The sequence below is a fragment of the Tetrao urogallus genome (assembly GCF_951394365.1).
Source record: "Tetrao urogallus genome assembly, chromosome: 3".
Taxonomy (NCBI): Eukaryota; Metazoa; Chordata; class Aves; order Galliformes; family Phasianidae; genus Tetrao; species Tetrao urogallus.
The window spans coordinates 568,223-583,735 of record NC_136815.1 but is presented as its reverse complement, the minus strand read 5'-3'; the positions used below and the strand labels follow the sequence as shown (position 1 = coordinate 583,735).

Sequence of the window (15,513 nt, the reverse complement as noted above, 5' to 3'; positions counted from 1 at the left end):
GTTTTTCTCCCACTCTCATTTTCTTTCTTTCTATTTCATTTCTGCTTTCACTGCTTTGGGATCATTTTAGCTCTTTTTTATCTGCTCCGTTCATTTTTATCTTATTTATATTTTATTTCATGTCATTTCCACTCCACTTTTATTCCTTTTTTACTTCGTTTCGACTTCTTTATTTTTGATTCATCCCTGTCTTTTATTTATGTTTCATTTAGTTTTATTTTTCAGCTCTCCTATTCATTTCAATGCATTGCTTTAGATGAGGCTTTTTTGTCAAAATTATTCTTTTTTCACTTTTTCCATTTCTCCTATTATTTTTATATTACTTTTTATTTTTTATTTCCTGCTATTAATTTTATGTTAATTGTTTTATGCCATTTTATTCCACTTTTATTCCATTTTTAATTCATTTGAATTTCATTTCTTTGTTTTTGATTTATTCATTCGTTTTATTGGTTTTTATTTATTTCTATCTCTCCCATTCATTTTTTATTATATTATTTTTTAGATTCCGTTATGTCCATTTTTTTTCATTTTTTCATTTCTTCCGTTCATTGTTATATTACTCATTTTAATTATTTTATATTATATGTGTTTTATGTCATTTATATTCCATTTTTTTTCTTTTTTTTTTTTACTTTTTATTTCACATATTTCATTTTTTGTTATTTCATCTTTATTTCTTCCCTTTGTTTTTTAACCGTGTTCATTTTTCACATTGCTCATTTCTTACCTTATGTTCTGTTCCCTCCACTTCCATTTTCTTTTTCCATCCTTCCCTTCTCCCACCCCACTCCCTCTCCTTTCATCCTGTTCCATTCCCATTCCATTCCCATTCTGATCCCCTTCTGGTCCTCTTCTGTTCCCATTCCGCTCCCATTCCAATCTTATTCCATTCCTCTTTCATTCCATTCCCATTCTGATCCCATTTTGTTCCCATTCCAATCTTATTCCATTCCCATTCCATTCCCATTCTGATCCCGTTCTCTTCTCATTCCATTCCCATTCCATTCCATTCCCATTCCATTCCCATTCTGATCCCCTTCTGGTCCTCTTCTGTTCCCATTCCGATCCCATTCTGTTCCCCTTCCAATCTTGTTCCATTCTGATCCCGTTCTCTTCTCATTCCATTCCCATTCTGATCCCCTTCTGTTCCTGTTCTGTTCCTGTTCTGTTCTCACTCCATTCCTGTTCTGTTCCCATTCCAATCTTACTCCATTCCTGTTCCATTCCATTCCCATTCCATTCCCATTCTGATCCCGTTCTCTTCTCATTCCATTCCCATTCTGATCCCCTTCTGTTCCTGTTCTGTTCCCATTCCGATCCCATTCTATTCCCATTCCAATCTTATTCCATTCCTGTTCTATTCCGTTCCCATTCCCATTCTGATCCCATTCTGTTCCCATTTCAATCTTATTCCATTCCCATTCCAATCCCTTTCTCTTCTTATTCTGTTCCCATTCCATTCCCATTCTGTTCCCATTCTAATCTTATTCCATTCCTGTTCCATTCCATTCCCATTCTGATCCCCTTCTGTTCTGTTCTGTTTCCATTCTGATCCCATTCTGTTCCCATTCCGATCCCATTCTGTTCCCATTCCAATCTTATTCCATTCCTGTTCCATTCCATTCCCATTCCATTCCCATTCTGATCCCATTCTGTTCCCATTCCGATCCCATTCTGTTCCCATTCCGATCTTATTCCATTCCTGTTCCATTCCATTCCCATTCCATTCCCATTCTGTTCCCATTCCGATCCTGTCCCACTCTGTTCCCATTTCATTCCCATCCTGATCCTGTTCCATTCTGTTTGATCCCACTCCAATCCTATTCCATTCCTGTTCTGATCCCCTTCTGTTCCCATTCTGTTCTCATTCCATTCCAATCCTGTTCTGTCCCCATTTTGATCCCCTTCTGTTCCCTTCTGATCCCATTTCATTCTGTTTGATCCTGTTCTGTTCCCATCCTAAAACCGCTCCATTCCCCATCCCAATCCCTCTCTGTTCTCCACCCCAATCCCATTCCATTCCATCCCAATCCCATTCCCTTCTGTTCTATCCTGTCCCAATCCCGTTCCATTTCCATCCCAATCCCACTCTATTCCCCATCCCAATCCTGTTCTTTCCTATCCCACCCCAATCCCACTCCATTCCCCATCCCAATCCTGTTCTGTTCCATCCTGTCTCAATCCCATTCCATTCTCCATTCCTGTCCCACTGCATTCCTCATCCCAATCCTGTTCTGTCCTTTCCCATTCCCATCCCAATCCCTCTCCATTCCCCATCCCAATTCCATTCTGTTCTGTCCTGTTCCATCCCAAACCTGTTCCATTCCCATCCCAATCCCTCTCCATTCCCCATCCCAAACCTGTTCTGTCCCATCCCATTCCCGCTCCATTCCCCGTCCCAATCCTGTTCTGTCCTTTCCCATTCCCATCCCAATCCCTCTCCATTTCCCATCCCAATTCCATTCTGTTCTCTTCCATCCCATCCCAAACCTGTTCCATTCCCATCCCAATCCCGCTCCATTCCCCATCCTGATGCCATTCTTCTCTGTTCTATCCTGTTCCATCCCATCCCAATCCCATTCAATTCCCACCCCATTCCCTCTCCGTTCCCCATCCCAATCCCATCCTATTCCATGCACTCCGATCCAAATCCCGTTGCATTCCCATCCCAAACCTGCTCCAATCCCGTCCCATTCCCACCCCGATCCCATTCCATTCCCCATACCAACCCTGTTCTGTTCCATCCTGTCCCAATCCCGTTCCATTTCCATCCCAATCCCACTCTATTCCCCATCCCAATCCTGTTCTTTTCTATCCCACCCCAATCCCACTCCATTCCCCATCCCGATTCTGTTCTGTTCTTTTCTATCCTGTTCCATTCCCACCCCAATCCCACTCCATTCCCCATCCCAATCCCATTTCATTCTGTTCTCTCCCACCCCAATCCCACTCCATTCCCCACCCCAATCCCATTCCATTCTGTTCTCTCCCACCCAATCCCACTCCATTCCCCATCCCAATCCCATTCCATTCTGTTCTCTCCCACCCCATTCCCTCTCCATTCCCCGTCCCAATCCCGTTCCATTCCCATCCCAAACCCGCTCCAATCCCGTCCCGTTCCCACCCCGATCCCGCTCCGTTCCCATCCCACCCCTCCACCCCTCATGCCTTTGTTTGTTTCCCAGTGACACGGCACATTAGAGAGCTCCTGGAAAGGAACACAAAGAAGAAACCCAAATTGAGAAAGAAACCCAAGCCCCACCCCGAGGAGCACGATGGTAGGGGCAGTGCCGCCGCTCGCTCTGGGCCCTCTCCGGCCTCATAGAATCGCTGCTGCTTCCCAGCTCTCTCCTGCTCCCATCTCCCAGGGCTCTGCTCAGAGGGCTGCGGCTAATTAACCGGCTCTCTTAATTGGGGTTGGAGGTGATGGGCAGCGGCGCTGCCCGCTGATGGCTGAGCGGCGTTGATGTTCGATTAGCGCTCATCGGTGGCGGTCGGACACGAGAAGGAGAAGGGATCCTCAGTGACAGTCAGCCCCGATAATTATTTCTGATCTTCATTAATGGTTGATCAACTGATGATCTTAATTGATGGTTGGATTTCGTGACCAGTTGGCGATCTCCATTAACCGCTGATCAACCGATGATTTTAATTGACGGTCGGATGATCAGTTGATGGCCTTCATCGGTGGTTGATCGGTCAGGGATCTTCATTGAAGATCAATTAGTGATCTTTCTTGATGCTTGGACTTGATTGAGGATCTTAATTGACTCTGGATGCATTGATGATCTTTACTGATGGTTGGGCTTGATCAATTAGTGATCTTCATTGACGGTGGGACTTGAAGATCAATTAGTGATCTTTGTTGATGGTTGGACTTGATGACCAACCGGTGATCTTCATTGACAGTTGACCAACAGATTGTCTTAATTAATGGCTGGAACTGATGGCCCATTGATGATCTTCGTTGATAATGAGTAGGTGATGATCGTCACTGATCAGTTGATGATCTTAATTGATGGTTGGACTTGATAACCGGTCGGCAACCTCCATTAATCACTGATGAGCTGATGTTCTTAATTGATGGTCGGACTTCTTGACAGTTGGCTGTCTCCATTGATCATTGATCAACTGATGATCTTCATTGATGGTCGGACTTGATGACCGATTGATAATCTTGATTGATGGTTAATTAATCAGTGATCTTCATAATGGTTGTACTTGATGATCTATTAGTTCTCTTCGTTGGCAGACTTGATAATTAATCGATGATTTCCAGTGGCTGTTGGTCTTAATTGACGGTTGGACTTGATGACCTATTGGTGATCTTAATTGACGGTTGGACTTGATGCCCAGTTGATGACCTTCATCAATGGTTGATCAATTGCTGGTCTTAATTGTCAGTTGGACTTGAAGATCAATTAGCGCTCTTCGTTGTCGGTTGGACTTGATAATGAATAGATCCTCACTGATAGCTGCACTTGCTGATCAGTTGCTGATTTTCATTGACAGTTGATCAACTGCTGATCTGAATAGAAGGCTGGACTTGATCGACTGATTATCTTAATTGAGACTGATGATCTTAAGGATCATTTGCACGCTTAATGATCCTGTGATCCTAATGGTGAATGCAGAGGGGGCAGAGCCGTGGCCCTCAGTGCAGAGCCCCCACTTTGCTTCCTGCTTTGCACTAATATAGAATAAAACCTTTAAAATATCATTAAAAGTAGTTTTAAAATACTGTAAAAAAAATCAACTAATGAATAACCCAGGCAGTAATAAATGACATCTACCACAATCAATGGCCTCTAAAATAACAAAAGGTGCACACAACGATGAACGATCCGTAAGGTAATAAATAGGTGATCTCTAGAATAAGAAATGCTGTAAAGGGTTATAAATGACATCTAAAATAATGAACGGTATGTAAAATGAATAAAATAAAACAAAATAATAGCTGAACGTTAAAAACCTGAAAGAAATGAATGGGTTTTGCCCAGAGGAGGCAGCACAGCGCTTCCCCCCAGCCTCATCTGCGCTGACCCTCAGTTCAGTCCCCAGGCCTGAGAGCTGGGGCCGCTGCAGAGCATCCATCCGCATTCGGTCCCTCGTTAATAACAGCTCATTAATTAGCGCCCACTGAAGCACCAGGTCAGGTGCTGGAGTTCCCGGAGTTGGTTGTCACCTTTCTTTCTTCCCTGCCCCCCTTCCTGGCTATGGGGGACGGTTTGAAAGGATCCCATTGATTTTCCTCCTGGATCAGGGAAGGTTTGGGGCCCTGATGTGCATCCCCACACGCTGCCAGGACTCTTCCCATTGATGGGGATCAAAGGTGGGGGTAGAAACAGATGGATCCAGATTTTCAGAGCTGTATGGAAACTGAACGTTCCGTCCCAGAGTTTTCTGTCTCCAAAGTGGGGCCATCCCTTCCCATTGCTCCACGTCTGCATCGCTGCGAATTGAAGGGAGAAGGCGGAGGTGGCACCTCCATAGAGCCACCACTGCCGGGGACACCCAGGATGGGCAGGGATGTCCCCACCGAGGGTCCTCTCACCCCGCAGCCCCACAGAGCCCTCCTGACCACGCTCCGCTCTGTCTTCCAGGGGTGGCCATCAGCACATATGCCAAGTACTGCTACAACAAGCTGCAGAAGGCCGCCCTCACTGGAGCCAAGAAGGTATGCGTGGCCCCCTGCGTCCCACTGTGCCCTCCAGATTCATCCCTTCTGTGTCCCACCACGCCCACATCCTCCCCATCCATCCCTTCTGTGTCCCACCACGTTCACATCCTCCCCATCCATCCCTTCTGTGTCCCACCACGCTCACGTCCTCCGCATCCATCCCTTCTGTGTCCCACCACGCTCACGTCCTCCACATCCATCCCTTCTGTGTCCCACCACGCTCACGTCCTCCCCATCCATCCCTTCTGTGTCCCACCATGCTCACGTCCTCCCCATCCATCCCTTCTGTGTCCCACCACGCTCACGTCCTCCCCATCCATCCCTTCTGTGTCCCACCACGCTCACTTCCTCCCCATCCATCCCTTCTGTGTCCCACCACGCTCACATCCTCCACGTCCATCCCTTCTGTGTCCCACCACGCTCACTTCCTCCCCGTCCATCCCTTCTGTGTCCCACCACGCTCACGTCCTCCCCATCCATCCCTTCTGTGTCCCACCACGCTCACATCCTCCCCATCCATCCCTTCTGTGTCCCACCACGTTCACATCCTCCACGTCCATCCCTTCTGTGTCCCACCACACTCACGTCCTCCACATCCATCCCTTCTGTGTCCCACCACGCTCACTTCCTCCCCATCCATCCCTTCTGTGTCCCACCACGCTCACTTCCTCCCCGTCCATCCCTTCTGTGTCCCACCACGCTCACATCCTCCACGTCCATCCCTTCTGTGTCCCACCACGCTCACATCCTCCCCATCCATCCCTTCTGTGTCCCACCACGCTCACGTCCTCCACGTCCATCCCTTCTGTGTCCCACCACGCTCACGTCCTCCCCATCCATCCCTTCTGTGTCCCACCACGCTCACGTCCTCCCCATCCATCCCTTCTGTGTCCCACCACGCTCACGTCCTCCCCATCCATCCCTTCTGTGTCCCACCACGCTCACGTCCTCCACATCCATCCCTTCTGTGTCCCACCACGCTCACGTCCTCCCCATCCATCCCTTCTGTGTCCCACCACGCTCACTTCCTCCCCATCCATCCCTTCTGTGTCCCACCACGCTCACTTCCTCCCCGTCCATCCCTTCTGTGTCCCACCATGCTCACGTCCTCCCCATCCATCCCTTCTGTGTCCCACCACGCTCACATCCTCCCCATCCATCCCTTCTGTGTCCCACCACGTTCACATCCTCCACGTCCATCCCTTCTGTGTCCCACCACACTCACGTCCTCCACATCCATCCCTTCTGTGTCCCACCACGCTCACTTCCTCCCCATCCATCCCTTCTGTGTCCCACCACGCTCACTTCCTCCCCGTCCATCCCTTCTGTGTCCCACCACGCTCACATCCTCCACGTCCATCCCTTCTGTGTCCCACCACGCTCACATCCTCCCCATCCATCCCTTCTGTGTCCCACCACGCTCACGTCCTCCACGTCCATCCCTTCTGTGTCCCACCACGCTCACGTCCTCCCCATCCATCCCTTCTGTGTCCCACCACGCTCACGTCCTCCACATCCATCCCTTCTGTGTCCCACCACGCTCACGTCCTCCCCATCCATCCCTTCTGTGTCCCACCACGCTCACGTCCTCCCCATCCATCCCTTCTGTGTCCCACCACGCTCACATCCTCCCCATCCATCCCTTCTGTGTCCCACCACGCTCACGTCCTCCACATCCATCCCTTCTGCGTCCCACCACGCTCACGTCCTCCCCATCCATCCCTTCTGTGTCCCACCACGCTCACTTCCTCCCCATCCATCCCTTCTGTGTCCCACCACGCTCACATCCTCCACGTCCATCCCTTCTGTGTCCCACCACGCTCACTTCCTCCACATCCATCCCTTCTGTGTCCCACCACGCTCACGTCCTCCCCATCCATCCCTTCTGTGTCCCACCACGCTCACGTCCTCCCCATCCATCCCTTCTGTGTCCCACCACGTTCACATCCTCCCCGTCCATCCCTTCTCTGTCCCACCACACTCACGTCCTCCACGTCCATCCCTTCTGTGTCCCACCATGCTCACTTCCTCCCCATCCATCCCTTCTGTGTCCCACCACGCTCACTTCCTCCCCGTCCATCCCTTCTCTGTCCCACCACGCTCACATCCTCCACGTCCATCCCTTCTGTGTCCCACCACGCTCACATCCTCCCCGTCCATCCCTTCTGTGTCCCACCACGCTCACGTCCTCCACGTCCATCCCTTCTGTGTCCCACCACGCTCACGTCCTCCGCGTCCATCCCTTCTGTGTCCCACCACGCTCACATCCTCCCCATCCATCCCTTCTGTGTCCCACCACGCTCACGTCCTCCACGTCCATCCCTTCTGTGTCCCACCACGCTCACATCCTCCACATCCATCCCTTCTGTGTCCCACCACGCTCACGTCCTCCCCATCCATCCCTTCTGTGTCCCACTATGCTCATGTCCTCCACATCCATCCCTTCTGTGTCCCACCACGCTCACATCCTCCACGTCCATCCCTTCTGTGTCCCACCACGCTCATGTCCTCCACGTCCATCCCTTCTGTGTCCCACCACGCTCACGTCCTCCACGTCCATCCCTTCTGTGTCCCACCACGCTCACGTCCTCCACATCCATCCCTTCTGTGTCCCACCACGCTCACGTCCTCCACATCCATCCCTTCTGTGTCCCACCACGCTCACGTCCTCCACATCCATCCCTTCCGCATCCCACCATGCTCATCCCCTCTCCATCCCACCATGCTCACATCTTCAGCATCCATCCTTTCTGCATCCTACACCCACGTCCTCCAGATCCATGCTTTCTGCATCTCACCATGCTCATATCCTCTCCATCGCACCGCGTTGACTTCCTGTACATCCATCTTCTCTTCTGCATCCCATCATGATGAGCAGGGCCTTCCCCCCGCCATCCCACATTTCCCATCAGAGTGCCCCAACATGAAGGCAGTGACCTCAGGACCACCTCTCTGCCTCCCTCAGGGCCTGAAGAAGCCCAACATCGAGGAGATCCGCCACGCCAAGAACGCCGTCTTCAATCCCTCCATGTTTGGGAGCTCCTTGCAGGACATCATCGCCATGCAGAAGGAGCGCTACCCTGACCGGCAGCTGCCCTGGGTGCAAACGCGCCTCTCCGAGGAGGTGTTGGCACTCAATGGGGATCAAACGGAAGGGATCTTCAGGTAAACCCCGTGGTGCCATCAGCACCCCATCCCAAGGCTTCTTTTTTTCCTGCCCCGGGGGCCAGGAGCAGCTCCAGCACCGTGGAGACGTCTTTCACTGGTGGAAGGAAACCTTTACATGATGCCCACCGTGGTCATGTTGGGGTCTGTGGTTATGGTGGGATCCGTGGTCACGTCGAGAACCACGGCCATGAGCATGGGGTCACATTGGGGTCCGTGGTCACGTTGGGGTTTATGGTCATGGTGGGATCTGTGGCTGTGTTGGGGTTTATGGTTGTGGTGGGATCTGTGGTCACGTTGGGGTTTATGGTCATGGTGGATCTGTGGTCATGTTGGGGTTCGTGGTCACTTTCAGGTTTATGGTCACATTGGGGTTCATGGTAATGTTGGGATCCATGATTTTGGTGAGATCTGTGGTCATGTCAAGAACCACGGCCATGGGGTCTTGTTTGTGTCCATGGTCATGGTGGGATCTGTGGTCACGTTGGGGTTTATGGTCATGGTGGGATCTGTGGTCATGTTGGGTTTTGTGGTCATGGTGGATATGTGGTCATGTTGGGGTTCGTGGTCACTTTCAGGTTTATGGTCACATTGGGGTTCATGTTAACGTTGGGATCTGTGATTTTGGTGGGATCTGTGGTCATGTCAAGAACCACGGCCATGGGGTCTGGTTTGGGTCCATGGTCATGGTGGGATCTGTGGTCATGTTGGGGTTTATGGTCATGGTGGATCTGTGGTCACGTTGGGGTTCGTGGTCACTTTCAGGTTTATGGTCACATTGGGGTTCATGGTAACGTTGGGATCCATGATTTTGGTGAGATCTGTGGTCATGCTGAGAACCACGGCCATGGAGTCTTGTTTGGGTCCATGGTCATGTTGGGGTTTATGGTCGTGATGGGATCTGTGGTCACGTCAAGAACCATGGCCATAACCATGGGGTCCTGGTGAGTTTTATGGTCATGTGGGGATGTGTGGTCATGTTGGGGTTCCTGGTCGTGGTGGGATTTGTGATCATGTGAAGAATCGTGGCCATGGGGTCTTGTCTGTGTCCATGGTCATGGTGGGATCTGTGGTCACGTTGGGGTTCGTGGTCACTTTCAGGTTTATGGTCACATTGGGGTTCATGGTAACGTTGGGATCTGTGATTTTGGTGAGATCTGTGGTCATGCTGAGAACCACGGCCATGGAGTCTTGTTTGGGTCCGTGGTCATGTTGGGGTTCCTGGTCGTGGTGGGATTTGTGATCATGTGGAGAATCGTGGCCATGGGGTCTTGTTTGTGTCCATGGTCATGGTGGGATCTGTGGTCATGTTGCGAACCATGGCCACGACCATGGGATCATGTTGGGGTTTATGGTCATGGTGGATCTGTGGTCACGTTGGGGTTCATGGTCACTTTCATGTTTATGGTCATATTGGGGTTCATGGTAACGTTGGAATCCATGATTTTGGTGGGATCTGTGGTCATGCTGAGAACCACGGCCATGGGATCTGGTTTGGGCCCATGGTCATGGTGGGATCTGTGGTCATGTTGGGGTTTATGGTCATGGTGGATATGTGGTCGTGTTGGGGTTCGTGGTCACTTTCAGGTTTATGGTCACATTGGGGTTCATGGTAACGTTGGGATCCATGATTTTGGTGGGATCTGTGGTCATGCTGAGAACCACGGCCATGGAGTCTTGTTTGGGTCCGTGGTCATGTTGGGGTTTATGGTCATGGTGGGATCTGTGGTCACATCAAGAACCATGGCCATAACCATGGGGTCCTGGTGGGTTTTATGGTCATGTGGGGATGTGTGGTCATGTTGGGGTTCCTGGTCGTGGTGGGATTTGTGATCATGTGAAGAATCGTGGCCATGGGGTCTTGTCTGTGTCCATGGTCATGGTGGGATCTGTGGTCACGTTGGGGTTCGTGGTCACTTTCAGGTTTATGGTCACATTGGGGTTCATGGTAACGTTGGGATCCATGATTTTGGTGAGATCTGTGGTCATGTCAAGAACCACGGCCATGGGATCTGGTTTGGGTCCATGGTCATGGTGGGATCTGTGGTCATGTTGGGGTTTATGGTCATGGTGGATATGTGGTCGTGTTGGGGTTCGTGGTCACTTTCAGGTTTATGGTCACATTGGGGTTCATGGTAACGTTGGGATCCATGATTTTGGTGGGATCTGTGGTCATGTCAAGAACCACGGCCATGGGGTCTGGTTTGGGTCCATGGTCATGTTGGGGTTTATGGTCGTGGTGGGATCTGTGGTCGTGTCAAGAACCATGGAGTCATGTTGGGGTCCATGGTCACGTCAGAATTTGTGGTATTTGGGGGCCCATGTTGGGATTCCTGGTCATTTTGGGGTTCATGAGCACATTGAGGTCTGTGATCACGTTGGGGTTTGTGGTCACGTTGGGGATCCGTGGTCACATTGGTGTCCATGGTCACATTGGCATCGTGGTCATGGTCGTATCCACGGGGTCCGTGGGGTTCATGTTGGGGTTGTCCCCTCCTGGGGTGCCAGCGGCCCCATCGTGGGGTGCCGTGAGCCATCAGCAGCTCCAGATGTCCCCCCGCGCAGAGTCCCCGGCGACATCGATGAGGTCAACGCTCTGAAGCTGCAGGTGGACCAGTGGAAGATCCCCACCGGCCTGGAGGACCCCCACGTTCCCGGTAAGACCCCCGGGGGAGGGGGAGGGGACGTGGGGAGGACACGGGATGGGGGGTGATGCCACTCTGGGGTGTCACACCTCCCCCCCATCCCCACAGCATCGCTGCTGAAGCTGTGGTACCGGGAGCTGGAGGAGCCCCTCATCCCGCACGACTTCTACGAGCGCTGCATCACCCACTACGAGAACCCCGAGGCGGCCGTCGCCGTCGTCCACTCTCTGCCCAGGATCAACAAAATGGTGCTGTGCTACCTCATCCGTTTCCTCCAGGTACGAATGGGTTCCCGCCGGCCCCACTGTGGGTCCTGCTGTGTGGTTTGGGGCGGCTCCTCGACCCCACACGAAGGACAGGGTCCCACCACCACCACGAGTTTGAGTTCTCCACATCAAGGATGGGGTCCTATCACCACTCTGAGTTTGGGCTCCCTGACCCCACATCGAGGATGGGGTCCCACCACCGCCCTGGGTTTGTGTTCCCTGACCCCACACCAGGGATGGGGTCCCACCAGCACCCTGGGTTTGGGTTCCCTGACCCCACACCAAAATGGGGTTCCACCACCACCCTGGGTTTGGGTTCCTCGACCCCACACGAAGGACAGGGTCCCACCACCACCACGAGTTTGGGTTCCCTGACCCCACACCAGGGATGGGGTCTCACCTCCATGACTTTGGGTTCTCCTGACTCCACACAACAGATGAGGTCCCACCACCACGAGTTTGGGTTCCCTGACCCCACACCAAAATGGGATCACAGCACCACCATGAGTTTGGGTTTCCCCAACACCACACAAAGGATGGGATCCCACCACTGCCATGAGTTTGGGTTCCCCCAACCCCACACCAAAATGGGGTCCCACCACCACCCTGGGTTTGGGCTCCCTGACCCCACACCAGGGATGGGGTCCCACCACCACCCTGGGTTTGGGTTCCCTGACCCCACACCAAGGATGGGGTCCCACCACCACTCTGGGTATGGGATCCCCAACACCACACAAAGGATGGGATCCCACCACTGCCATGAGTTTGGGTTCCCCCAACCCCACACCAAAATGGGGTCCCACCACCACCCTGGGTTTGGGCTCCCTGACCCCACACCAGGGATGGGGTCCCACCACCACCCTGGGTTTGGGTTCCCTGACCCCACACCAAGGATGGGGTCCCACCACCACTCTGGGTATGGGATCCCCAACACCACACAAAGGATGGGATCCCACCACTGCCATGAGTTTGGGTTCCCCCAACCCCACACCAAAATGGGATCCCACCACCCTGGGTTTGAGTTCTCCCAACCCCACACCAAAATGGGGTCCCACCACCACTCTGGGTATGGGATCCCTCAGCCCCACACCAGGGATGAGGTCCCACTTCCATGACTTTGGGTTCTCCTGACTCCACACAACAGATGAGGTCCCACCACATCAAGGATGGGGTCCCACCACCATCAAGAGTTTGGGTTCCCCCAATCCCACACCAAAATGGGGTCCCACCACCCTGGGTTTGAGTTCCCTGACCCCACACCAGGGATGAGGTCTCACCTCCATGACTTTGGGTTCTCCTGACTCCACACAACAGATGAGGTCCCACCACCACAACTTTAGGTTCCCTGACCCCATACCAAGGATGGGGTCCCACCACCACCCTGGGTTTGGGATCCCCAAACCCCACACCAAGGATGGGGTCCCACCACCGTCAAGAGTTTGGGTTCCCCCAGTCCCACACAAAATGGGGTCCCACCACCCTGGGTTTGCGTTCCCTGACCCCACACCAAGGATGGGGTCCCACCACCACCCTGGGTTTGGGTTCCCTGACCCCACACCAAAATGGGATCCCACTTTCCATGGCTTTGGGCTCTCCTGACTCCACGTAATGGATGAGGTCCCACCACCACAACTTTGGGTTCCCCAACCCCATACCAAGGATGGTGTCCCACCACCACCAAGAATTTGGGTTCCCCCAATCCCACACCAAAATGGGGTCCCACCACCACCCTGGATATGAGATCCCCCAACCCCACACCAAGGATGGGGTCCCACCACCGCCCCGTGTTTGGGTTCCCCCCAAGCCCACCACCAAGTTGGGTCCTTCACCCCCTCAGGTGTTCGTGCAGCCGGCCAACGTGGCCGTCACCAAGATGGACGTCAACAACCTGGCCATGGTGATGGCCCCCAACTGCCTGCGCTGTCAGTCGGACGACCCCCGCGTCATCTTCGAGAACACCCGCAAAGAGATGTCCTTCCTGCGGGTCCTCATCCAGCACCTGGACACCAGCTTCATGGAGGGCGTCCTATAGCATCACCCCACGACCAACCCCTTCCCCAACCCCCCCCTCAAAGCCCCCCCAAGTTCTCGCCCCGCACCCCACTGCCCGCCTCCCACCAGAGGGACGGAGGGACTGGAACTTTCTGGGGGGTTGGTGTTCACCTGGAGGACTTTGGGGTGACACCAGGGATGGTGGAACGGGGTGGGGAAGACCTCTGGGTGAGGAAGGGGTGGCACTTTGGGGACGGGAAGGACACGAGGATGTCACTGGGGGCGTTGGGGGAACTGGGCAGGCTGGTCTTGTCCCGTCTTGGTGGCCGTTCCTTGGAGAAGCTCCGGGTGATTTGGTGTCAACTTCAGCTCCTGAAGGACCTGTGGGACCATCAGTGGGATCTGAAGGATGTATGGGATCACCAGTGGGATCTGAAGGATGTGTGGGACCATCAGTGGGATCTGAAGGATGTGTGGGATCACCAGTGGGATCTGAAGGACCTGTGGGACCATCAGTGGGATCTGAAGGATGTGTGGGATCACCAGTGGGATCTGAAGGATGTGTGGGACCATCAGTGGGATCTGAAGGACCTGTGGGATCATCAGTGGGAGCTGAAGGATGTGTAGGACCATCAGTGGGATCTGAAGGATGTGTGGGATCACCAGTGGGATCTGAAGGACGTGTGGGACCATCAGTGGGATCTGAAGGATGTGTGGGATCATCAGTGGGATCTGAAGGACCTGTGGGATCATCAGTGGGAGCTGAAGGATGTGTGGGATCATCAGTGGGATCTGAAGGACCTGTAGGATCATCAGTGGGATCTGAAGGACCTGTGGGATCATCAGTGGGATCTGAAGGACCTGTGGGACCATCAGTGGGATCTGAAGGACCTGTGGGATCATCAGTGGGAGCTGAAGGACCTGTGGGACCATCAGTGGGATCTGAAGGACCTGTGGGATCATCAGTGGGAGCTGAAGGACCTGTGGGACAACCAGTGGGATCTGAAGGACGTGTGGGATCACCAGTGGGAGCTGAAGGACCTGTGGGAGCACCAGTAGGAGCTGAAGGACCCATGAGACCACCAGTGGGATCTGAAGGACACATCTCTCCACCCATAGGACCACCAATAGGATCTGAAGGACCTGTGGCACCACCAGTGGGATCTGGAGGACACATCTCCACCCATGGGATCCCCAGGAGGATCTGTGGCATCACCAGTGGGATCTGAAGGACACATCTCTCCACCTGTAGGACCACCAATAGGACCTGAAGGACCAGTGGGACCTGAAGGACCCATCACCTCCACCTGGGGGATCCCCAGTAGCGCCCGAAGGACCCATCTCACCTCCACCTCCTCCCAGTTCTTCAGGATTCATCTCGGAAGCCACCATCTCCTGAATCTTCCGGCCCCCTACGGGACCCCACCATCTCCTCCTGCTCCTTCTGGGCCCATAGTGGAACCCGCTGTCCTCTCCTGGTCCTCATGGTTCTGTGTGGACACCCAGCATCTCCTGCTCCTTCTGGATCCATCCCAGAACCACCACCACCCCCCTCCCTGTCTTCTGGACCCACCTTGGAACCCTCCACCATCTCCTGGACCTTCTGGACCAATATGGGAACCCACCACACCTCCTCCTGGTCCTTACATTCCTATATGGTCCCTCAACATCTCCAGGTCCTTCTGGACCCCTCTCAGTGCCCAATATCTCCTGGTCCTACTGGAGCCATATGGAACCCACCGCCTCCTTCCGGTCCTTCTAG

At 53.1% G+C, this 15,513-nt stretch overlaps 1 protein-coding gene across 1 annotated transcript in view; it reads left to right on the top strand.

Annotated features, from left to right (window-relative positions):
* ARHGAP39 (Rho GTPase activating protein 39) overlaps positions 1-13,791 on the top strand; it is a gene marked incomplete at both ends in the record, with an annotated part of 34,966 nt that extends 21,175 nt beyond the window's left edge. The window contains 6 exons of the mRNA XM_079533379.1: positions 3,189-3,281; positions 5,607-5,680; positions 8,649-8,848; positions 11,414-11,505; positions 11,602-11,771; positions 13,597-13,791. Of these exons, the coding sequence (XP_079389505.1) occupies positions 3,189-3,281; positions 5,607-5,680; positions 8,649-8,848; positions 11,414-11,505; positions 11,602-11,771; positions 13,597-13,791 (824 nt within the window). The remainder of the gene's footprint in view (positions 1-3,188; positions 3,282-5,606; positions 5,681-8,648; positions 8,849-11,413; positions 11,506-11,601; positions 11,772-13,596) is intronic.
* Positions 13,792-15,513: the final 1,722 nt, after the last annotated feature.